Source organism: Chiroxiphia lanceolata, chromosome Z (genome assembly GCF_009829145.1).
Source record: "Chiroxiphia lanceolata isolate bChiLan1 chromosome Z, bChiLan1.pri, whole genome shotgun sequence".
In the NCBI taxonomy this organism is placed as follows: Eukaryota; Metazoa; Chordata; class Aves; order Passeriformes; family Pipridae; genus Chiroxiphia; species Chiroxiphia lanceolata.
Window position 1 is genome coordinate 33,419,340 of NC_045671.1, and position 25,800 is coordinate 33,445,139.

Below are 25,800 nucleotides of genomic sequence, written 5' to 3' on the forward strand. Positions count from 1 at the left end.
TTGCCTTCTAAACTTCTCCTGGAGCCTAGGTGCAACTGAGTCCAAACTTACCCCTAGACTAAGGAGCTGAATCCAAAGGCCCAGGTTTATGTCTAAATGTGTTAACAGCACTTAATCACTGACTAACATTAACAAAGTTATTTAATAGGATTTACTGTAAGCACCACAGTAACTTAACTACAGATCTGAGATGGAAATACTCATACTATACTTGCTGTTGGGTGTTTAAATCCCTTCACACATGCATTCAGCAGACACAAAGAATTGTGTACAAAGGTATGTCTACCTGTTAAAAATTCACCTTGAGTTTAGTCAGATACTCAACGTTGGATGTCTTGGCAACCCTCAGTGGGTGACAGGTTGAGCTTGAGGATTGTAGAGGTATTAGCCCAGATCCTGTCGGCAGCTTTTGACTGTGGTCCTTGGACTGTCACAAACTGGAGAGCTGGTGAGCTCCGAGAAGTCCCACTGAGAAGGAGGTGCTGGTGCAGTCGCAGTGGCCCAGGAGACCTCAGAGGGCTTGGCTTAGGACTGGTCTTTGTAGTGTTACAGGATGGTCCATCAATATCCTTCCTGGAGATTGGTAACTACTGGAATTTTCCTCAAAAGTCCAGTTATAATAATATCGTTCCGTTCAGGCTATGAGTCAGGCAGATAGTGTTCCAAGGCTTTCCATGAGGCAACAGCTGTTCTTTAGGCAGCAGCAATTGCTGAGAACAGACAGTGTTTCTGATAAGCTCAAGGGGAGCTTAACAGCTCGGGAGTCATTAATCAAGGCCAAGGCCTAAAGAGGCCTGAAGAGGAGACTGAAGATTGCAGAGCAGCCCAAGAGGAGCTGCTTGGGTGCAGGGAGGGGACACATGGTGCTTTAAGTTTGTGTTGATTTATTACTGAAAGACTACATTCAGTTGGGCATAGAATAGCATTAACTGAGCTGACATCCATCCTCCTTTTATGTCCCAAACTGCTGCGTGAGTTAGAGAAACACACAGTCAGCTCTTGAAGTAACCTGCCTTTTATATGGACCAGTTAAATTGAGAAATAATTATAGGAGTTCTAGTGCTTGTCATTTCTGAACATGAGCAAGTAGAAAAAATTTTTTGAATGGACTGAATTTTTAATAAAGGACTGTACATGTTGTTCATTGCTAGTTCACAGGAAAACTCAAGAAGGCTCTGCAGTGGAAATGACTCCTATAGAGGCAGATTTCTCCTGGCAGAAGAAGATGATAGAACTCGAGATGGAGATCCAGGAGGCTTTTCTCCGTTTTATGGCATCTATTTTAAAGGGTTACAGAACATTCCTCAAGCCAATCACGCAGGCACCTTCAAATAAAGCAACTGCTGCTGATTCCTTGTTTGATCATCAAGGTGAGGGTGAGGCAAACCAGCTACTGATAGTGTTGGCAGTGTTACAACTTTAGGGTTGAGGAGCTGTGTAACTTTAAAAGGTCAAAGTTCCCTTTGGTTGTACAATCCGTGGCAATATTTAGAATTGCAGCTGTATGAAGTTGAACTATTCAAAGTTGATTAGAACACAGATATATATGCATAGAAGTGCAGGTTTGCACTAGCTCTGGTATTAAAAAAGTTTTCTTTGGGTAACATGATGCCCTGTCTTCATGGCTTGTTTTTTAAGGGCACCTCTTGGGAATGGAAGAATATTTCTCAGTTTCACAGAGCTGAAATATTAAAAGCCCAGTAATGAAGAATGAAGTAATGGTCTTGGTATAAATAGGAGAATATTAGAAAATGGGGCAAAGATCTAAAACGTAATAAAGCAATAGTCAGCAAATATAATTTTCCTCATCACTGTTAACTTTTCAGATCTGTTCATGAGTTGAATGCTGCATAAAATGTCACAGGTGTTTTGTTTTGTATGTGGTCGTGTGAGTTTTCTTTCTTTTTTGGTGAGATTGATTTTTTTTTTTTTAAATTATTGGATGATAGATTTGAGAAGAAATTTTTAGTCAATGGTTTGGGGAGTCTTAAATATTATCAGGCCCATTACCTCTTAAAATATCATAATTTTTTTTAGTATTTTTTTAACTGTTAGATACTTTTGCATGAGGTCATAAGCTTTTTCTTGCACCAAGAGTCAACAAACACAGTAAGTGGATTACATGGGGGCGATTGATTGTATTGTTAACTGTGATAAAAAATAGTTTATTAAAAAAATGCTGTTATTTTAGTCTTCCGAATGCAAGTAGATATAAATAGTTGTTTTTATTGATAAAGCAAATACTAAATTGATAAAGCCAAACCTTAAATATTTTATGTGAACAATTTATATGTTAATTTCACATGGAACTCATATGGAACCTGTATGGAACTGGTATTTAGTTGTGTGTTCCCTTTTATAACCAGGGTTTTTAAAAAGCAGAGACCGTGCGTATACCAAGTTCTACACAAATCTCACCAAAACACAGATATTCAGCCGCTTTATTGAAGAGTGCAGTTTTGTGAGTGACAAGGATACTGGATTGGCATTTTTTGATGACTGCATAGAAAAGGTGAAAAATGTAGCAAAAGTTTATATGCTTCTGTTTATTTCATGTTATTGTCCTGGCTTTTAGTTGAGAAGGTAGATACCCTTTGCAGGAAGTGTTTGAAGGGATTAGAATTCTTGGTGGTTATTGCTTAGTCATGATTTTCATCTTCTTGGATGGTCATAATTTTCTGTGTTATTGCAAGAAACTTTGATTAAAGTCCTGTAGCATTTCAATCCATAGGATAATGCAAGAAATACCAGTAGCTGACATTAGCAAAATGCCATCTATGTCTTCCCTTTAAATGTTAATTATTCTCCTTCTAATATGGAATTACTACTGGTGGTCATCTAGTAGTAATTGTTGTTTTTTTCACACAGTTTCAACTTAAGATATGCTCCAGTTATGGTCAAAACTGATTTATATAAGTAGGTTCCCCTTTCATTGCATGTTTGTTATAGGAGAAAGATTGCCGTATCCCATTCTTTTTTTTTTTTTTTTTTTTCCCCCTGAGTCTCATCGATATGGTTCTGGTCTAGATGGGTCATGGAATTTACAGCTTCATTTTTAAAATGACAAGTTTTCAGTGTAAAAATTAGGAGCTAGAGAATTATATTTATTTTTTAAGGTGCATATATATGATTCTTTCTGGGCAGAACCTTCATTTTAATACCAAGTTCTTATAGATTGAGTCTTTGATTCAGTATTGATTCTAATCAGATTAGCACTTGTAAAAAACCAATAACATAAGTATTTAAAAATTTATTTGCCTTTATTTTTCTCTCTCTGCTAAGTATGGGGTATGCATCTAGAGAATATTTAGTTAATAATTTGATATTATTGCAGGTTGTCATATTGAAAATATCTGCAAAACAGAAGTTTCTTTCATCTAAACTAAATGAAAGCACTTTTCCTTTGGTAGATTTAGGATTTTGTATTTGGTAGATAATGTCAACAGATTCAACGCGTGCTGATTACTGAATTCTTTGCTGAAGTATTTGAAAAACAGTTTAATTGCTTCTACAGTAATATGGAAATTTAGTGTTTCTTCTTTAATATTTGAGTAAATGACACAGCTTTAATACAATTATTTAGGGGGGTATTTTTGAGTTGAGAAGAAACTCTTTTTTTTTTTTTTTTTTCTTTTCCCAGCTCTTTCCAGATAAAGGAACAGAAAAAGGAGAGAAGGTACTTCATCCTTCAGAATGTTTAGGAATATCTGATCATGAAATAAAAATGGAAAGACAAGGCTGTGGATTTGGTGTTTGAGTAATTAGAACAAGTTTAACTTATATATCTAATCAAATACAGCATGTATTAAATATATTTTTACGTATTCTAACATAATTAAAGTTAAAGAGGACATTTCTGTTACAAAGCCAAACTCTGTACTTAGTGTACAAACTCTGTTTTCAGGTCGATGTAGATTCTGTTGAAGATGCACGGTTGATTGAGCTTGATGAGTCACTAAAAAGTGAACACACAGTGTTCATAATGCCACCAGAGCCCCCTGCTGATGATGGACAGGACCGAGTGCCAAAATACAGGTACCAGTTAAACAGCCACATGGAGTGAAACTAGAGTGCTTACAATGTTTAGCAGGGCAGATGTTCCATGTTAGTGCAAGACTTGCTTTAATACAGTGCTTAGAAGAACCCTTAGAAAGATAGGAGCTGCCAAAATTCTGGTAAGTTTCTGAAGTTCTGGAAGTCTGTGTTTTTTGTGTGTATATTTGAGGGCATGTGGATTATGGTATTAATTTTTCAGTAACTTCTTGCCAACTTCATAGTAATACTTTTCTACATTTATTCAATGTCTTTCTTCCTGTTTGAGCCATTTATGTGTATTTTGTAGCTACTGCCGTGCACTTTGTTCCAGGTTGGGAACAACGAAGGGTGGATTATGAACCTACCCACTACTGTTGATCTGCAGATGATGAACCAAAACAATAAAACATCCACTTTTCAGATTTCTTGAATTCAGTCTTTTTCAGCCCTGTGCAGAAAGTATGGAGTTTCAAACACTCTGTATATGATTTTTTCCTGTCTCTCTTGCAGATCATGAAGGTTCTGTTTTCAGCTGTTGTCATTGTTGATCATTGTCTGTGCTTCCCTGACCTTCATGACCTGGATAGCAGTCTGTTTCTTATTTCTGTTGTCTCTGGAGATTTTATGTCCAAGGCATCTTCTTGTGGTGTCTTTGTGAATAAGGCTAAAAAGAGCTTGTTATCTTCTCTTTCTCCCCCTGATTCTTTACTCTCCTGATTGTCAGTTCTTGCCACACCAGTGTCTTTGTATGGCTTTCCTGCTGTGAGCAGGTATGTGAAAATCTTTTATTTTTTTTTGTGTTTTTTTTTAATCATCTCTATAGCTATAAAAATTTTCCACGACTAGATTTCAAGCTCTTTGACAGGCCACAGGAGCTCAAGCTTTCCTTCAGCAGACACCCAACTGGAAGTAGCATTTCAAATAGTCCAGCACTCATGGCAAAGAGGACAAAACAGGTCAGATGAGTCTCACTGTAATCACTGTATGAACACTGAAAGATAGGAATTTTTTTGGTAAAACTGACACTACCTATTTATACTGTAAGTTAGTGTTGTTAGAGGTTTGGTCTTCGTAACTCCTGAAAATGAACACTTGCAAAAAAAAAAAAGAGAACAGATAAACAAATTAGAGTCTGAGATTACAGTTTATTGTCAAATGCATTTTTAATCTTTAGACAGTAATATAAAATTAAATTAAAATTAATTCTTTAATGGGGGAAAAAAAGATTAATCTTGATGCTAGTTTTTGCTTGCAGAGAGTCTTAATAAGAGAGTAGTAAGAAGGGATCTTCTATTGAATGTGTGGATTATTATTAAATGCTTACTCTTAAGAAGCCAGTATCTGAGTTAGTAATGACTTCTAGATTCAGAATGTTGTATCTTTTGTCTGCTTTTTTGTTTTGTTTCACCCTCACAGGAGATAAAAACAGCCCATAAATTAGCCAAGAAGTATTACGTAAGCCCCCTGCAGTGGGCTAAGTGTCTCTTCAGTCACAGTTACAGCCTATGGTTTATTTGTCTGCCAGCCTATGTCAGAGTTGCACATCCCAAGGTCAAAGCGCTGCAGCAGGCATATGATGTTCTAATTAAAATGAGGAAAACCGATGTGGAACCACTAGATGAGGCAAGTGCAAATAAAAAAAAGCTACCATGAACATGGCGTGGGGCAGAAGGTGCAAATACAGTCTGTTTCACTGCCACCACCAGGTTAAGGTTTGACCTTTTTTAAAGCCACTTTAAAATCATCTCAAATAAGTCTGCCTAACTAGGGCAACTGGAAGTTAATTTCCTTTTTCATCCCCAGCATAGTGTCAGCTGAGTTAAATACCCCAGCTTAGTGTTGCTGAGCATCTCTCAAATGACTTGCAGAAGAAAATTCCTGACTCTCTGTTTTTAAAGGCACTTTGATTTAATGCTTTGCAGCCATATTGCACTGATGGGATAATGGGTTTGTGTGCAGCATACTATTCTTTCAGTAGAACCCACAGGCACACAGCAGCAAGTTATCCTGATCTTCTCATGGGTGTTTCCCTACTTCCTTTATTTCTCAAACAAAAGAGCCAAATGGAAAAAAAAAAATCAGCATGCCCAACAATGTGACTGCTGATGTTATTTCAACTCCTGTGATTTCCTCTTTAATTGTTGCTCCCTCTTCAGGCTGTGGAGTGTATGGACGAAGTAGTTGTTCTCACGTGGCTTTCCCTTTCAGACGTGTAAAAGTTGGAAATCAGGGAAGAGCATAAGCAGTTTCACAGTTCCTGTCATCAGTTAATTTCTGAACTTCTGTATCTTGTCAGGTCTGCTACAGAGTAGTAATGCAGCTCTGTGGACTGTGGGGTCAACCTGTTCAGGCCGTGAGAGTCCTTTTTGAAATGAAAAATGCTGGAATACAGCCAAATGCCATCACCTATGGTTATTACAATAAGGTAAGGGACCAGTATCTCTCTTGCTGTTGTCACTCCCAGTGTCCTGTAACACATTTTGAACATTGTTTCTTAGAGGTCTTCACTTGGATTTGCTGATTCTGTTGGTCAAGCAGTTCTTTTGGACGTACTTACTGTTGACTGGATCTACATGGCATGGTTTTACGCTGATAAATTTATATTCCTGTGCTGTTTGACTAACCAGAAATTCTATTGAAATATACATTTAAAGTGTTTCCATTTGCAAGTTTTGGAACCGTCTGGTGCTTCCATGTCAGATACATCTGTTCCAAGGTATATTCTTTAAGATAGCAAGATCCAAGATGGATGAAAGTTGGAATTGGGCTAGTGGAAGTAGCCTGCCCCTCTTTTTCTTGCTTCCCAGTTTCTGTAATATGCTGATGAAACTTCATTATAAGCTATGTGGTGCTATCAAAATACATAAATAAGAACAGAGCCCACTTTGTTTACTTAAAGAAGTCTTGATCCATTGTTTATTTTTACTCAGCTGTTGTATACTGAGCTGTGGAAGGGCTCATAAAAATTTAAGTGTTTGTCCTACTTCACATGGTTTACAGGAAATGTGTTTTTTGATTAGGGAAAAGAACCTGCTCACCGTACCATGTTCTTCAGTGTAAGTTTCTTACTGTTTTTGTTATTACAATGTGACTTTTTGTAGGCAGTTTTAGAGTCTTCTTGGCCTAGCGGTAACCGCAGTGGCATATTCCTGTGGACAAAGGTACGAAACGTAGTTCGTGGCACAGCACAATTTAGGCAGTGCTTAAAGAAATCAACGCGGAGCCCACAAGTGCCTGTGATATCAGGTAATAAGTTAATTGAAATGGATTTATTTCTGCTGAACAAGAGCATGATGTGCTTTCTGAGGGATTGCAGCTAACATTGTGGCTTTTTAAAGTGGAAAATCTTTCCTTAAATATATAGAAATTGATAATTGCCAACTTGATGCTTTAAACAGTATTAGAATGTCCTTTGCACAGTGAAGAGTTAATTGTCTGAATCCTGTTGCTAGAATTTCATACTCTTATATGTGCAAGCAAAAGTATTTACTGTTGTCTGAAAAGGTTAGATTTGTTTAAAAACCTGAGAAGTTAAATCCTCTCTTACTAACCAGCTCTCATTCATCTCTTTAGCTCTGCGGAGTCCCACAGGTGGAAGTGATGGGGACATGGTGAGCCATGGTAGCGTGGATAGTTCTAATGATGCTAACAGTGGGGAGCACACCCTCTTCGTCAGTGACTTAGTCAGGCTTGATTCCATTGATAATCACTCTAGCACAGGTACTAGATTCTGCTGGGTTTCACTACTAACAGTTCCCCAAAAGCCTAAATCTTTTTAGTCTCCTGTTGATTTCCCCTCCATAACTAAAACCTTCCCCTCTTGAAGCTCTAGAGACTGAAGCATGGAGTTAACTTGTGTAGAAAAGAAATACATTGTTGTTGAATATTACTCCTTTTTTGCAGATCATGTTTCTTATTAGAATGAACCATAGCAGAAATACTGTTAAGTTAAAATAAATGTCTTGCTGTGCTCTCATGTACCTTGCTTTTTGTGTTAATCTTCAGAAAAGGTATGAAGCTGTTTAATTTTTGCATGTTGTCATTTATTCATAGAAGTGATAGTCTGGGTCAATAAAATCTTGCTCTGTGTTAAAGGACAGGAATGATAGTTGTTGAGGTGATCAGAAGATAACACTTGAAAATGTTTCTCCTTGATGATATTCCAGAAAGGCCTAATTAGCGTTCATGGAATTAGTGTATTATGTTTGATTATAGTAAAATATGCTTTTAAAGGCCATATTCAGCTTTCTTAATGGTAGTTGCTAAACTTTGAAATAAATACAGAAATTATCCGAACCTTGTAATGCAGTTTTTATAAGAAACTATTAGAATGGAAAGATGGGATAAGCTGCAGAAAACTCTGCCTTAAACGTGGTGTGCCCTCTTCCAGATAAACCGAATTAAAAAGAGTGCACAGAAAGTTAATTATTTGAGATGGCAAGACAAAATGCATGGTTCTTCATATTTGCTTTAGAACTGATCACATCCTACCTGTGCACAGTCTCAACTAAACTTCCTTTCTGTGTGTACTTCAATGTACAGATGGTTCTTGCACACTCTTCATGTTTTTAATATCTTGAGCCCTTTGTAAAAAGGACTGTGAGTCTGATTCCTGTGCTTCATCTGATATGTCTGCCTAGATTACTGAACTTCCCTTCTCTCTGCTCTTTGTTGCTCTGCTTTTTGCTCTTTGCTGTCTCTTGGGTGCCGCATTTGTCCTTGGCTATCACGGTGTGGGGTGCAGACATATGGTGTGAAGCCTTGGATGCACGTGTGCATTATTTCTACCCTTGAATGTTACTTCTGCAGGTAATTCACCCATTTATTGATAGGGTATTTTCACTTCTGTGCAAAGCAGGGATACTAACATTATTGAAATTAGATAGAAAATAAGAACCAAAGAAATTCAGAACTTAATTTTCTATATAAAAGGTTTTTAATATATTAGCAACTGTATTAATTGATGTCTGCTCAAACTTATAATTCTTTTTTGCCTATTTGTTACTTGTTGGTAAAATAAACCAACAGTAATACATATGGTAAATAAATTACGTCTGTCAGTCAAGTTTTATGGAGCTTCCTAGTACCTTTCACACTCAGTGACTTATACTTTGATCTTTTTTGGTACAGTAATGTATTCTAATAGGTACTCTAAAGCATATAAACAGTCCTATTTAACATGTTGCTGAGGGATATGTCCCATATAGTATATTTGTCTTTTTGCACATGCAGCAGCACTTCAGATAAAAATAGCAGAGAAAAGAGAGTCTTTCTAGATTGTTTCCTATGACTGACTTTTTGGACTACTATAAACTTCCTTTTTTTTTTTTGAGTGAGTGTGTTAGAGGTGTCCAATTACTGGTATTGTGGTAGAACAGACTTGTAAAAAATGTTTACATTTTTGGTTTTTTCCTATTACAATTTATACTTTGTCCTACAGTACAAAGATATAGCACAGTTTATGGTACAGTTTTTTCAGGACTGTATTCATTGTTAGAAGCTTGCTTAATTACTGTTGTGCTCATCTACATTTCTTTTGTAGGTGTATTTGAGAATTTTGCTTGTCCAGCAGTTAAATATTTCATGCTAATGAGATAGGAAAGAAATGAAAGGGGATACAGTGCATTAAAAGTATTTAGTCCCCATAATGTTTCTGGGGGAAAAACTGGTCTTTAATTTAATTGGAAAAGTAAATTTGGATTGGTATAGAGTAATTATCTCTGCTGTCATCATCACCAGGTAGATCTGTCCACAAATTAGGCATTTTGGAGATCTTACTATGAACTTTTCTGGAGAAACAACATGTGGAACAAATTAATTTCAATTATTTTGTTTTCTTATTGAAAAACAAATTTAGGAAGGAGAAACAGATTTGAGGTACGTATTTGTATTTCTTCAAACAGGTGGTCAGTCAGACCAGGGTTATGGATCCAAGGATGAACTTTTAAGAGATGATGGAGATAATCTTCCTGCAACTGAAACACAGCTAAACAAAGATGTTTCTTCTAGAGCTGGAGACTTAATAGAAGGTTAAGTATACATGTTTAAGTTGATGAAGGCTTTTGGTAATAAATGGGTTTCATGCATTAGACTACCACAAATACTCGATGTATTAGTAATGTTACCAAGCTCAAAATATAACTGTATAAAATCTCTTGTATTACTTCTGTGCCCTAAATAATGGCAGTGGAATAAATACAGTTAGAAATAGCTTTTTATTAGACTAATTTAATATAGATGGAAAAATTGTACAAGTGCTGGGGGACACAGTATTTTACATTTTACATTGCTCTCATTTATATGTTTGAAATCTTGACAATTTTTTTATCTGTACCAGTTGACCTAATAAAAGACACTACTTTTTCTTACGAACTCTTCCCAGCTGTAGATGACCCTATGGTCATCTTCTGTCCAAATTTTGCCCTTAGTTTTCCTGTATTGTATTGTTTTCAATACTGAATGTGTTTCATACCTGGGTTACTAGATCCTTTATGTGAGTTAAGCTTCTAAAGCTTCATTAAAGAAGTAACACTGCATGAAAATGTGCGAACTGCTGTTCTTGCTCTACTTTGATTTGTTGAAAAAATACCAAGGGGAGAAATTGGCAAATGCTGTAGGCTTGTGAACAGTTAAGCAGTCTCTGCATATACTGGTGACTGTCACCTCCCTGGATATTACTTCCAGGAAATGCTCAGTACCTAGTAGGGCTGATCCTTTGGACTGTTATTACATAAGGGAACAACGTTGGAGTTTATGTTTTACCTAACAGTGCAAACGAAATTATTTAGTTAAATCTAGTGAAGTTGACATTCTCTTTCTTACAGAGGTTTCTGCAGAGAAATCTTATGAAAAGCAACAGCTGAATACAGAAATTCCGAGTCCAACTGATCCACCTGCGTGGGGTAACAGTATTGTGAAAGTTCCATCTGGCATTTTTGATAGCAGTGGAAGGAAATGCAGTGGGGGTAAGTCACTGGGTGAAACAGAGCTTGCTAAATCCTGGTCTTGTTGTGCTACAGTGTTTTGCAATCTGTTTCATGTTATGGAAAGAAGCAAAACTTCTATTCAAGATGCAAATGCCTCACACAACATTTGCATTCCACCATTATCCTTTGCAAGTGACTTAGGAGGAACCTCTTGATTCTAAGGTTGAAAATCACTATTGAGTAGATCGAAATCGAGATTTTTCCCTGTCCCACATTGAGAGTGTTTCAGTAATGTTCTGTGACAAAGAGAATTAAGTGTCTCTACTCTTGGATTTTGTCATCTAAACCTTGCTGATCTTGGACAAGTCTCTTTATTCATGTAGCTTACATTGCCCATGTATAGTGTGGGAACAATGTGTATTGTCTTTGTGTTGCACAAAATCTTTTTACTTATTTGGAGATTTACGATGAGGAAGATTTATGGATATATAAAAGCCAAATCTTGGGGCTCAGTTTTTTTCTACCTTTGTGTCTGTCTTTTACTAGGACAAGGTAGTTCCAGTTTCAGTGTAGCTTGATAGCAAAGAATTGAGTCTCAGGTACGAAGTTGCCCAGAACTTTTTTGGCAATTATAAGAACTGATGGCTAGCCAAGAAGCAGCATTGATGTGAGACTCAAACATCCTCCAGGACTGGATATGGTACAATGAGTCCTCTGTTGAGATCCTAATATGGTAGAATTTCCATACTTATGGAGGTTTTTACCTAGCTAGCAGAAAGTTATCTAGGCAATTAATATTCCCAGTTCCCCTGAGGCAATAGGAATATTTATGAGATCAGTTTATATCTTCCATATGCTAAATTTAATTAGTGTTTTCTAAATATACTGCTCTGTCATAAATGAAATTATGCATCTATATTGGGCAAAAACACATGATAGTTTTTTTTCAGAACTTGAATGAGCTACAAAGTTTGATGTATAGATCTATGACTATAGCTCTTGAGGAAAAAAACAAACCAAATGAAACAAAAAAACCCCACAAACAACTAGAGCAATTTTTACTTGGAATTTTACCTTCCTTTAGTCCATGGATGTAGTACCTCCTCTTTGCTGGACATTGGCACAGGGGGAAGGGAGTTAGAAGCTTAAACAGCTTTGACTCCAAAGAGTAGATGGCTTTTGATCTTCAGGATGCCTTTGCAGCTGGTGAAATAATTTGTTAACGCTAGTGTAACTTCTTAATGGATAGCTTGAGACTGTGGTACTCACAGTCATCTCATTGATAAGGAGATAAAGGAGATTTCACATGATTTCAGAAAATAAACATTTTTGGTGGCTATGAATACCATATTAATGCATTTTCTCTTTTAGAAACTGTTTCTAGCCCACTGTTTATAACTCAGGATTCAGTTGAAGATGTAGTCTTTGGTGATGTTCTTCCTAAGAAAACAAGTGACAAAAGACAGAAGAGGCAGAAACTGTTTTCAGAGAGAAGCTGCAGTTTCAGCAGTGAAAGCAGAGCAGGAATGCTGCTGAAAAAAGGCAGCTTGGACTTGCATTCTAAAGAAATAGCAAAAATGATGGGAGCGGATGCCAAGATTCTAACAGCAGCTTTATCAGGAGCCAGAACTTCACCCTGTCATATGAATAAATCCCACAGCTTTGAAAATATCATTGACCAACAGGTTTCTGATATAAGTGGGACTTGGAGTTGTGTGACTGAGACTGTTTGGGAACTAGAGCATAAGTCTTCACAAGTGGTGGAAGAACCTGGGGAAGGGCAGGAGCATCTTGAGAATGGAAGAGGTGAAAACATGACTGCAGTGGAAGACATGAACCTTGAACAGTCAGCTGAGTCCAAAACACAAAAACCAGAGTCTGAAGATGCAACTGCCAAAAGAAATAGCTTTTATGGAGTGGTTAAGCCTATAGAAAGGGAAGATGTTGAAGTAGGCTTGGACCCTTTATCTTTGCTAGCTACTGACAGCACGCAGCCAAGTTATCCAGAATCTGGGGAAAAGTTGATATCACCAGTTGCAGCACGTAATTTGGCAGATGAAATAGAGAGCTATATGAATTTGAAGAACCCATTAGGTAGTAAGTTTCCCAGCATGGAACTGCATAAACCAGATAAGGAAGCAGAAGCTTCTGATACACTTGGTCACTCCCAAGAAAGGAGGTCAAGCCTGCCTTTGGATCCTGTCCTGCCGTCGCCTAAGTCTTATGAAAGTCGAAGAAGTCCTTCTGTCTCCAGATCCAAAACATTCACTGGACGATCAAAGCAACAAACCTATCCACAGGTCCAAAAGGAGCGGTCTTCATCTTTGACAGGACTGGGTCGTTCCTCTCAACATGGCTCGTTAGGAAGTGTCGTAACAACTTTATCCAGTCTGAAGTTAGACAATATACTGTCTGGACCAAAAATGGATGTTTTGAAATCAGGCATGAAGCAGGCTGCCAATGTAGCCAGTAAGATGTGGGGAGTTGTAACTTCGGCGTATAGTTACTCAGATGATGAGGTAAGTGTTTTTCAATATGAAAAATTTGGGGAGTCAGAGGGATAACTTTTGTCTTCAGAAGATTACTTCTCAAGGAGGTGTTTTTTATTAAGTATTGACTTAGATTAGCTAATAAAATTGTGCTTTATCCATGGTATTTTCCCTTGCCATTAAAAACCCCACATTTCAGAAAAAACCAAATTAAGTGGTCTTGATGCAGAAAGCTTGAACTTCTTGTTCTCAACATTCCCCCCATTTATTTATTTATTTATCTTTATATTTAAAGAAGCTGAGCCAAGAAACCCTAGTAAGAACAAAATTGTTACCTTAAATGATGTCACACTGCCTGTCTTATTATACAAAAACTAAGGTTGTGAAAACAAATCACAAACCTAAGAAGTCATATTGGTGAGAATTAAAGTTGAAAGTCATACAATACAGCCCGAGATCTAGTAAACTTACTTGTCGGGAATTTGGACGCTAAATGTTATGGTTCTTGTGTGACTAACAGAGTCATTTTTGGAGTAAAGCATTTCAGAGCATAATTACAAGAATGAAGGAGGAGATAGATGGATGAATATTGTAACTTCCTATTTTCTACATGTGCCGTTGTTGTGCCTTCAAACAGTTTTCTCTACTTAGAAGGACCTCTGCTTGATCCAGTTAACCCCTCAATCTGGTGTTTGGTTTTAAGGCTCTTTTGTCTCTCCTCTTCAGGCTGATAAGATTCTTGTTGCCTTTTTCAAATTCTGTCTTCTTTGCCCAGTGTTCATAAAAGCTGTCTGGCTTAATTTCTACACGAAACAAATTTAGCTTATGTTGCTAATAGGGTCTCCAGTATTAAATAAATTTTAAAAAATTCTTAATTTTGTTTTTACCTAGATTTTGTCTATGACAGTGAAAACTCACTGCTTTGCTTTCTTTCCTGAGTTTTTTTTCCTATGATCTAGGAATCTTCTGTGCCTTTCTATTACACTGACCTATTAGATAGAATTTTGTTGGATGGCTCATAATTCCACTGATGTGACTTATTCTACTTTTCTTCAAGCATCCTTTCATTCTCTCCTATTTTATTTCTTTAAATCACCTTTTTTTAATGTCCTAATTATTGTACTTTCTTGCGTCTTGTGTCTTGGTGACTGTGTTAATGCTGCATCATTTCAGCTGGTATGTTTCATTCCTATTTTCAGTTCTCGGAATGTGACTTCAACTTGAACCTTTCTTCTGACAATTCCTTCATTTTTTGTAATGTCTAACAAATCACAGTTATGCGTAATTTTTCCTTTTTCTCCTGTAATGAATAAGTTTATATCCCTGTAGTTTTGTCACTCAGTGTGATCCTCAGCTAAAGTATTTTTGTTGCTAAAGCCTGTCATTTTTTCAGTATCTTCCTGCTTCATCCATTATCTGCACTTTTTGAGGTTACATAGATTTATCTTACATTTAACAGTTTTTTTTACATCAGGATTTAATCTTAATCTGCTATCTTAATTATTTATTCTTTAGGATAAAGATAAAAGTCAAATAATGGATGTGGAAGTACTCAAACCCACTATTTTTCTTCTTGCATTAAAGGATGAAAGCAACCAACCAGACTATAACTTCCCTGTAGGTTTTGAAGATAATATTTTAGGAGATAATCTGTCGTCAAGAATTGGAGCCCCAGGGCTCATTACAAATGAGCTTGGACAAAGCACTACTAGTCTTGGCAGTAGCAGTAGCAGTGGAGATGCAGGAAGACAGCATTACAGTGCAGGTGAGATCAGTTGATTTTGTTTTCCCCATAACTTGATTATAATACAACAAACAGGGAAAACTATTGTATGTGAAATCATTAAAACAGTGAAAGCTATGCTAATCCGAAATTATTTCAAGCCCTTAAGAGAATTATAAGCAAATTTTTACTTCTGTTCTGTACTCTTCTCTTGCAGTAGTAAATATTTAGCTAATGTTTCTCTCTTTGTTAGATGTATAAAAAGCTGATAAAAAATTCAGGAATTTAACCATAAAATATGGTTATTATGGTTATGGTTATTTAACCAAAAAAATATGGTTCTGCTGTGTATGTGATAGGAAGATTCCTAACTAGTTACAGCAAGAAAGACCTGCTCATTCATGTAGTCATAATACCCTGAAAGTTCTTGAAATAATACAGAAAAGATGAGCAGTTCAAGAACTGCAATAGGTGCATAACTAAGAGACATCTTTTGAGGGGGGAAACAAGCAAACAAAACCAAACCAACAAAACCAACTCCATAGCCTTAAGCACACAAAAAACCCAAAGCAAAAATTTTTCATCTTTACCATGGAATAGGAGGTGTTGGATACATACTTGATTTGAAGTTGTAAAGGTAAATAATTGATGACTATATGCCTATTGCTAAATTGTCCTCCCCTCCCCACTGCCAGATGTAAAACTGGATTAAATAAATCTAATAATTTTCAGTTCAGATTTGATTCTTATTTTGAGAAAAAAGATGTGTTACTGAACCAGCTCTGGAGTTGATTTAGGTCTCTTTGCAATACAAAAATGATACAAATATTGTAAAACTATCTGCATCAGGAGAGGAAGAACTGTCTTGCAGAGTGGAGATAAGCTGGCCCTGTCTCACAAAATCTTGAAAGGTATCTTCTAGTTCCAGTTAGTTAGAAGGGTTATAAGCACTGACTATAAAGAGTGGCAGCCAACAAGCTATGTCAAATTTGTTCACAAACATAAACTTTAGCTGAAAAATCAGAATAGCCTTCTTTATAATAAGGGAATGCTGGTAGTATTTTTTTCAATAGAAAAGTTTGGCCTTGTAAAAAGTAATGCTGATAGTTATGCCTCCTAAAGCCGATTTCACTGTTTCCTTCTGGGGAATATATTACAACTCCTTTTCCTCTTCTCCAGACCGAAACTCATAACCCTGAAACCAAGCCTTACCAAAGAAGCACATTTGCTTTACTGCAGTGTTAGCCAGGGAAAGCTGAAGCACAGTAATGACATATTTGGTATCGTGCATTTCACCTGGTACTATCCTTCTCTTTACAATTTACATATGGATGTATTGTTCAAGAAATCATCACCAACTTTTTAGAGGTTATACATTGAGCAATCTTACTGCTCTTTGCCAGTCTTTAATTTTTGTGTTTTTCTTTTACTAATCTGTGATATATTGTGTTAGAAAAATAACCTTGAAATGTTAATCATAAGCATTATATTTATCGATATTGTAATCATAATGTCAGTGAGTTACACATACCTTTGGACATCTTTTGGTACAATTTTCTTGCCTTGGTTGAGCAGCAGTTATTTTCTTTGGGAATGGGTTAATTACTATTTGCTTGAATACAAAACAAATACAAAACAACTCTTTCTGTGCAGGTGAAGTTTCTTTCCCCAGAAGTATGAAAGTTCTAGATTCTGAGAGATCAGAGCACAGCTCTTCACATAGTACTAGTTTATCCAGCATTTTCCAGAACTGTGCAATGGAGGTAAGATTAATACACTCATAGATGAAAGCTAAAATTATTCATTATTACTGTTTGCATTAATTACCTGTTTAGTTGGATTGTGATTGTTTTTTTCAAAACATCTTTTTCTTGTTTTTACTGCAAAGATGGTTAATACTTTTAGCCTGGGGTATGACATTTTTAAAAAAGAAGAGTGTCTTAAATGCTTTTATGTGGCCTTCATATGTAGAGAGAAAAGACTGTTGAGGGAAGGGTCAAAACTTGTAGTGAAATAGATAAAGCTTGAAGGTTGAGATAAAGACAGTTTAATAAGTGAATTGGGGGAAAAAAAAAACAAGGACGGAGACACAACAAAAAAACCCAGCAATGCAAATATCAGTCAGCACCATGACACCCCAAGGAACAGCTGTCTTGTAAAAACAAACATATACAGAGTTTTATCTCCGAGTGTGATTTTATACAATATCTTTTGGGTCAGCTGTCCTGGCTGTGTCCTCTCCCAGCCTCCTTGATGGGTTGGGTAGATAATGAAAAAGAAAAGTCCATGATGGTGTATAAGGCACTGTGCAGCAACAACTAAAACACTGGTGGAGCTGGTGACCAGTCTAAAACACTGGACTATAAAGAATGCTAACAAGAAAATTAACTCTATCCCGGCCAAACCCTACACGATAATGTTTGCCTCTCTGTTTCAGTTATTGCTTCTAGATGATTTCTGATATGTAGGCAACGGTCACTGTGTTTGCCTTGGACACTTTTCTTTCAGCTGTAGAGTTATTTTGCTAGGTCCTGTGTTGTTTTCGTTTGTTTGATCCTTGTCAAACTTTTGTACTGCATTATGTAAGGGGCATAGTATAGTAAAACAGAAATGTCATTGGGCAGATATCTAAAATATTAGATGCTGTGTTTCATGGCAGGATTTTGGTTTTGTTTCCCATGCAAGTGAAACAAGTAAGAGGAAGCTGAAAAGTCAAGGTGTATATTCCATTCTTCAATTAGTACAGGATTAATTTTATCATGTATTCTCCAATTCTCTATCTAGTTTAGTGATGAGACTTTTATTAGGCAAAGACCACCTTTATGGTTTTCCATTTGTAGTGAGTTTGCATGGCAAGGTTTTGGTACTGAGAAGGCTGCAGGGGTGGCTTCTATGAGAAGCTGCCGGAAGCTTCTCCCAGGTCCAACAGAGCCAGTGCCAGCTGGCTCCAAGATGTACCCACCTCTGCCCAAGGCCAGGCTTGTCAGTGACAGTGCTGCTGGCGTAGCACATTTGAGAAGGGGGAAAAATGCTGTTGTGGGAGAGGAGTGAAAATACATGACAGAAACAGCTCTGCAGACACCCAGGTCAGTGAAGAAGGAGGGGTAGGAGGTGCTCCATGCATGGAAGAAGATATTCTGCTGCAGCCTGCAGTGAAGACCATGGTGAAGCAGGATGTCCCCCTGCAGCCACCCCCCCCATGCTGGAACAGGTGGATGCCCAAAGGAGACTAAGCCTGTGGAGGGGAGCCCGTGCTAGAACAGGCTCCTAGCAGGACCTGTGACCCCATGGGGAGAAGCATGGAGACTGTCTCCTGTGGGAGGGGCCCCACACTGGAACAGGGGAAGAGTGTGAGGAGGAAGGAGCATCAGAGAAAATGTATGATGAATTGACCACAATTTTCCATTCTCTCTTTCCATGCACCATTTCAGGGAAGGAGATAGAGAAGTCAGAAGTGAAAGTCAAACCCAGGAAGAAGGGAGGGGTGGGGGGAAGGTGTTTTAAAATTTGGGGGTTATTTCTCATTACTCTACTCAGGCTTTTAGCTGGCAGTAAATTAAATTAATTTCTCCTAGTTGAGTCTGTTTTGCCCGTGACAGTAATTGGTGAGTGATCTCCTTGTCCCTGTCGTGACTCACAAGCCTTCTGTCATATTTTGATAGAGTGGCTGTGGTGAGCACCTGATATCCAGCCAGAGTCAACATACCACACAATTATAAAAGTGTCTTTTGTATTTGGTTGCTTTAGTTTGGTTTTGGTTTCTTTTGTTTTTTGGATAAGTAGACATGCATTTTCCTTATACAATTCAAAACAATCAATATATGCTGAAGGCTTCAAAAAAGCAAGCAATTGCAAATGCCAAATTAGTAACCTTTCAGGGTAATGCTTTTTCCAGGTCAAAAATAAATTACTAATATTTTTATTTCGAAGGTAAAAGTTATGTGAATGAGAGAACTCTGAGGATGATGAGAAAGTATTGGTGAATGCAATTCTCCCCATTGGCATTCTGATACCTGTTAAACTCCGGTGGATAATAAGCCTATAAAAAAACATTATAGAAGAACCCTAAAACAAGATTGATAATATATATATATATATAAAATATATATATATATATAAAAAATAAATAATATTCTTTGCTGTTCTAGGTATTGATGTCAAGCTGCTCTCAGTGTAGAGCTTGTGGAGCTTTGGTTTATGATGAAGAAATTATGGCTGGATGGACAGCAGATGATTCAAACTTGAACACTACCTGTCCTTTCTGTAAAAGTACCTTTCTACCTTTGCTTAATATTGAATTTAAAGACCTACGTGGCTCTGCAAGGTCAGTGTGTTTTATAGATACTGTTTCTACCTTTGCCCCTGTACATGGTTATATTTTTTCACAAGAGGATCTTTGATACCTCTCCCAGTCTAGACTATTTGACAGCCATGACTGTGCTGAGGGAAATTATAAGTTGCGTAAATTATCGAGATTGATTGTGTAACAGCCAAAACCCAAAGAATTGGTTGCCTTTTTACCAATTTTTCTTTTCATACTTTCCATACTTTTTTTAAGCATAACTGTATAGAAGGCGTAGGCCTGTTTTAATTTTATTTAGATTTTAAAACAAAGCCTATGGATCTTGAACTTTCTAAAAGCGTATGAAGAAGTTTTTAAATCTGTAGGCAAAGAATTTTTCCCAGATTGAATTTGCTAAGAGCTTTTAGTTACACATGCCCTAGTTCATTGTTTCTGCAGTTTAAGCTTCTCTGCTTACTGTTTTTACCTCTTTTAGTTGCATTGTGAAAGCTGGAACTTGATTTAAATTTCTGGTTCTCACTGTAGTGGTTATGGCTGTGAAAAAGAGCTTCCATTAGTGTTCTCTACTGCAGAAGTTGAATATCTGTAGCAGCTTTAGAATGTGTAGTTAAAACTTAGCAGATAAAGTCACATTCTTGTTATCTTGTGCCTGTAATGGTGTATGATCACGTAGTCTGTTGTTTTGGGGTATATGTCGATAGGTCTTGGTCTGTGGAGAAAAGAGCACACACACACACACAACACAGTGATGAGACAAAGGGATGTCCCCTGCTCCAGAGAAGCAGCAGCTTTTATTCAGTTCGCTCCCTTCTACTTTCCCCCACACACAGAATATAAATATATTCTTGCAAAAACACCCATGAATGTAACACCTGCAGCCAAACACAAGCAAACAGCTTTGCCCCTGTACTCCTTAAAACTCAAGGCTGTGTCCATGGAAACATTCAATTAGCCTCACTGTTCTCAAGGCCTAACTCTCTGTAATATTTTAAACTCTTCAAGCCCCACGGATTTTGTGGAGCTACCACTTCTCCCCACAGTCTGTAATGTCACATTACAATAGCAACCATTTTCAGTGATGGGTCAGCTATTGATACACTATTTTTGTTCCTGGGAACCCTGTCAAACTAAGATCATTAGTAATGATTTATGTCCAGTGTAGGATTTCTTCTTTTGCAGATCAAATCTCTCTGTGTTCATTTACTCTGCCTATATAAGTTTTAGGGGCAAGAGTAGGATGAAATTTGTGTCCTGTTGTCAAGCTTGTCCATGTTTTATGTCCTTATTTTTGCTACTTTGAAAAGTAAATGTGGAAGATAGGAACTTTATGACTTTGTGCTTATATCTTAACCTCGATATTTTTCTCTCCTCCCATTCATGTTGTAACTTAGCTTTTTCCTGAAGCAAAGTACTTCAGGAGATAGTTTACAGAGTGGTACCCTTCCATTAACCACGGATTCCCTGGAGCAGAAACTGTTGTCCAGTCCAGCTGTCGCTGACTTGATCAGTTTTTCAGATGACCTGCAGTCCAGCCACACCATAGCTGAAGAAACTAGCTCTGCAGCTGAGCAGAGGTAGGTAAAACAGGATTTTGGATTCTGTCAGAAATGTATCAGTACTTCCATACTTCTAAAGTGAAGGTCGGCTTATATACCAAATGCGATAAAGTACAATTTTAGCTTGATGATCATCTGCTTCCTCCCTTTTTTTCTGCATGTTTTAAGCATGCTTTTATCAGTTGGAAGTACACTTATTCCACTAAATGAGTAGGTTTTAGAGATACAGCTATAGAAATAAAACTTCATGTCCATCTGCTATTGATTAATAGGTAAAACCTCTAATTGTTAAAACACAATTACCTTTTAAAGTCACAGCAAAATCAAGCAGTATTTCTTCTTTCCTTGTATGTATGTTTTAAAAAGAGGGACACTGCATTATGAGTAAAAATAAGTCAATTGTCTGGAACAGTTTTATTTGAGAGAAAGCTCTCAGAGCACTGAACAATTTTGCTGAGTGTGTTCTATGACAAATAAAAGCTATGTAAAACTGAAACTCCAAAAAACAATACCACTTTTGAAACAGTTTGGGGGGAGGGAAGCATTAGGGCAAAGGTGTCATGTTGAAAGAGGAAAGAACTGAAATAATGCTGCTATGAATTGTGACCTTTCTTCTGGGATTGGTTATGTTTTGTTTTAATGGGTTTTTTTCAAAGTCATTACTCAGTTTGGAATTCTGGAGTATTAGTCCCTGGGAGCTAATGAGGTGATGCCTGTGTCAGATAATTAAGACTTAAATGAATGTAGTATTAATGCACTAAAAGTGAAAGGTGGTATTGCTTATGTTAATGTCTTATTTTGATGACATATATTTTTAACTAAAGTAAAACTTAAAATGAAGGTCACCGGTAAATTAATCTCTTCCCTCTCTTTGGAGATTGTTTGAAAGCAGACACTTTCTGTTTCAATTGTTTTTTCTTCTTTTTTGTAGTTGAAGTATTTTTATCCATTGTTTAAGTTATAAGGAGCACAAAATGAAGATTCCCAGATCTGCAAACAGCTTGATTGCATGGGTTAAATCTGACAAGCCTGAGTTTGCTTAAATTATCTTGCTGGATGAGTTTGACACCATTTTTTTCACAGTTATTTTGGAATACAATTTATGAATTGTTTTCTGTTACATTTTTATTCTGTTTATGACGGAGAAAGTAAACATAAAGGGAAGACGATGTAAAAGCGTGCATAGCCAAAACAAGACAATCTTTGTAGGTCGGCAAAACTATATATTGCTGTTTTTCTAAGCAGGGTAAGGCTGTACCAAGGAATGGCACCTGTACAGAATTGCAGTGCTTTCAGATTTGTGTTTTAGGTTATACCTGGCTGCTTTTCTAGAGGGATATTTATACCATTTGAGAGGCATTTTGTTTTGTGTTCTTTGTGATTACTTATCAGTAGAGAAAATTGGTTTGGGATCTTAACTTGGCAGCCTTTTTTTGCTTCCTTCCTATTGCCGTAGAAATGTCGAATAGTTTCATATTAGCATATTTTCGTCTAAAATTCATACAGTGATGTGACAGAAGAACAGACTACAGATCCCAGAACCATGAAGACATATGCCAATAATCCACCAAAAAGGGGAGTGTCCTTGACTAGGAGCCACAGTGTTGGAGGTCCACTGCAAAACATTGATCTTTCCCAGAGACCATCTCATGGCATTTCAACAGTTAGTCTTCCAAACAGTTTGCAAGAAGCTGCGGTAAGTTTAGAAGCTGCATATTCAGTTGACAGAAAACCATTGAATACAATGAACTTACTAATATTCTACTACTAGCATTCTTGTCCATTTGGGAAATGGGAATGGCCAAGCATATTTTCATGTTCTTACTTCTGAAAAAAATCTTGGTTCACTTAATCTAAAATTGCTTTTTCGATACTTTGTACAAATGGTTCTGTGTGATTTGAAATGTTCTCTCTAGTGGAATGAAGCCTAACTTTTGTCTTTCTAAAACTGGAAGTTTGTTTTAATAACAAAGCAGCTTCTACAGCAGACTAAACTCAGTAGTATGAACAACCCAGTGTTGCAAGAGTGAAAGTTCATTCCACTTCTGTGCGTTTACTTCCACTGCTACTGTATATTCTGTTAGGCTTACCTGTTGAATGGTTGGGAGGAGGTAAGAGGCAGTACCGAGGCTCTTACATTATTCTTACTTGTGAAACAAAGTGTTTCCCCTCTCTCGGTGCTTTTTATTGTCCAGAAGCCGTCTTAAAATGTGAACTCATGATTCAGTTCTGCAGCCGATATAATTGCTGACATTTTTCTGTAATTTCCAGCCACAGGGTTAGTACCAGCTAACTAACGGTTTAGATAGCTTGAAATTGCACAATCAGGAACATGTTCTAACAAATTAGCTTTTTTTTTCTTGTTTGCATAAGAGAGAGAACCTAGATGATTGTTCTTCACAGTTAAAAAATATCACAACAGTGAAAACTGCTGCTACTAAAGTTATTGTGTGTTCATTAGTTTCAGAGGCGTCTTCCAAATCTGAAAGGAAACTGCAATGGAGGTTTCCAGAGCAAGTAATCTTGAGAAGTATTTCTGGGAAAAAAATCTTTGATTTTGTAAAAAATAAAACAAAATTTATGTGTGGTGTTCTGTTTTTAGGATCCTTTAGCAAAAAGACCTAACCCTCTCCCTGTATCTGTACCCTACTTGAGCCCATTGGTATTGCATAAGGAGCTTGAATCACTGTTGGAGAATGAGGGAGAGCAAGTAATTCATACATCCAAATTCATCAATCAACACCCCATCATTTTCTGGAACCTAGTTTGGTATTTCCAACGGTTGGATCTACCTAGCAACTTACCTGGACTGATTCTAACATCTGAGCACTGTAATGATGGAGTGCAGGTAAGTGGCTTAGGGGCTTCCTCGTATTAGAATGGCAAATACTACTCTAAGTTAAGTTGGAGAGTTTGGCTCAAAACAAGTGGGTAAGTAATATCTGAATAGCTTGAATCTAGATTCTTGTTTTTTATAACAAGTAGATAGGTTTGTTTTCCACAAGGAATCTTGAAGGAAGATGAGTGAAAACTGTCTTCAAATTCTAGTCAAGCTGGTCTCTTTCAAAAAGCCAGAGAGTAAGATTCATTAAAGAGAAGGCTGATATGCAGAAAGAAGCAAGATGTATCTGTGAAGAACTAACAAGTAACAATATATGGCAGTACACAATACAGTGGGTTACATACTTGAGTTTATAACCTTTTAAGTTATTGGTCAGTATTTTTTGTTCTCTTCCAATAATAGGTTTTGCTATTCAAACTCCACTGAGTTTCATTACTATATGACTAGAACAAAAGCTATAGAACAGATATATCTTTTTAGTGTTTTGATTTTCTCATTTTAAGGAGTAGATGTTTTTCTATAACCCATATAATTTGTGTACGTAGGTAGCACATTCGATATGTATTTGTATCTAATGTATGCAAAAAAGGTAGTATTTTCCTATCTGCTTGTATACACTTCAGTTTTAAAATTCTTTCCCTCAGTTTTCAAAATAACACCCACCTAGAACCAAGAACAATTTTTCAGAAATATAGTTGAAGATGATACTAATGAAGTCTAAAGCGTACTGGAAAACCACAGTATTAGCAGGGAAAAGCACAAGATGGGACATAATGTCTCATAATTACTATTTAAATAGACACACTAAGTGGTAAATTTTTCTTCTCTGGTAATTCTCCCTCCCCCAGAGGGACTTAATGTTATAAAATAATTACAGAACTATTGTATTGACTACCATATATTTTTAATGGAAATAAATAGTTCATATTTTTATACAAATAAAGATTCTTTCTGCTTTTTGGAAAGGCCAGCACATAGATATGCATACCAAATCTTCATCAGGTCAGAAAATATTACAGTATAGTATGGTAAGTAGTACAAATCAAGTAAAGTGTTTGGTGCACAAAAAATATTTCCAGATACATAATCAGAAATATTTTCTTCAGATGTCTGTAGAAGACTAAATGTTCTTCATACATTAAGATAAACTGGAAATGGCAACTAAATGTTGCAGTATTTGTGACTGCTCTGGTTGAGTGCAATTTACTGTAGAAGAAATTATCTCCTTTTTTTTAGATTCAAGATAAATAAATAAATCTTCATTTGCAAAATGAGTAAAAGAGAATGTTTTTTTCAATAATGTAACACTGTACTGATATTTTCAAAACTCAGTTTCCATTTCCTCATGTTTTTTAGCTTCCTTTGACATCTCTTGCTCAAGATAGCAGGCTAGTATACATCCATCTACTGTGGGACAATATCAACCTCCACCAAGAGGCAGGGGAGCCCCTCTATATATCTTGGAGAAATCTCAGTAAGTTAAACAAATGTTACAGAAAACAGAAGGAGCAGAGGCTATGGAAAGAAACAGCTGTTTTGTAGTGTCTGAAATGTATACAGCCCATCAATTTGAAAGCTTTTTTAGTATGTGGAACATCCGCAATCCCTTAGGTACTTGACGTAGTCTAGATATCACATTAGGTGTGAAAGTACCTTACTGATCTGTGTGAAAAAGTTTAATCTGTTCATTGTATGTCATTCGCTTAAACAGGGTGTGAGAAGTTGCTCTAGATGTGGTGCTAAATAAGCTTCACTTGAATTGAATGCTTCACTGCATTATCTGGTTATAGCTATGCAGGCTTGTGAGCTAACAAACCATCACGGGCAACATCTAATGCTGGGTGCTCTTCAATCTGTTGTATTTCTCTATCATGTGGGAGTTCTTGCACTTGGATAATTGATGTATCCTGTCATTTTGTATAAAGT

At 36.8% G+C, this 25,800-nt stretch overlaps 1 protein-coding gene across 3 annotated transcripts in view; it reads left to right on the forward strand.

Moving 5' to 3' along the window:
• Positions 1-25,800, forward strand: part of DENND4C (DENN domain containing 4C) — a 69,853-nt gene that overhangs the window by 36,983 nt on the left and 7,070 nt on the right. For all 3 annotated transcript variants that reach the window (XM_032676080.1, XM_032676081.1, XM_032676079.1), the window contains exons 12-30: positions 1,152-1,370; positions 2,367-2,512; positions 3,641-3,676; positions 3,905-4,035; positions 4,859-4,991; positions 5,452-5,658; positions 6,332-6,460; positions 7,137-7,281; positions 7,609-7,755; positions 9,939-10,064; positions 10,860-11,000; positions 12,333-13,480; positions 15,035-15,215; positions 16,827-16,936; positions 19,322-19,497; positions 20,868-21,050; positions 22,539-22,728; positions 23,635-23,880; positions 25,231-25,348. In XM_032676080.1, coding sequence (XP_032531971.1) covers positions 1,152-1,370; positions 2,367-2,512; positions 3,641-3,676; positions 3,905-4,035; positions 4,859-4,991; positions 5,452-5,658; positions 6,332-6,460; positions 7,137-7,281; positions 7,609-7,755; positions 9,939-10,064; positions 10,860-11,000; positions 12,333-13,480; positions 15,035-15,215; positions 16,827-16,936; positions 19,322-19,497; positions 20,868-21,050; positions 22,539-22,728; positions 23,635-23,880; positions 25,231-25,348 — 3,912 coding nt within the window. The remainder of the gene's footprint in view (positions 1-1,151; positions 1,371-2,366; positions 2,513-3,640; positions 3,677-3,904; positions 4,036-4,858; positions 4,992-5,451; positions 5,659-6,331; positions 6,461-7,136; positions 7,282-7,608; positions 7,756-9,938; positions 10,065-10,859; positions 11,001-12,332; positions 13,481-15,034; positions 15,216-16,826; positions 16,937-19,321; positions 19,498-20,867; positions 21,051-22,538; positions 22,729-23,634; positions 23,881-25,230; positions 25,349-25,800) is intronic.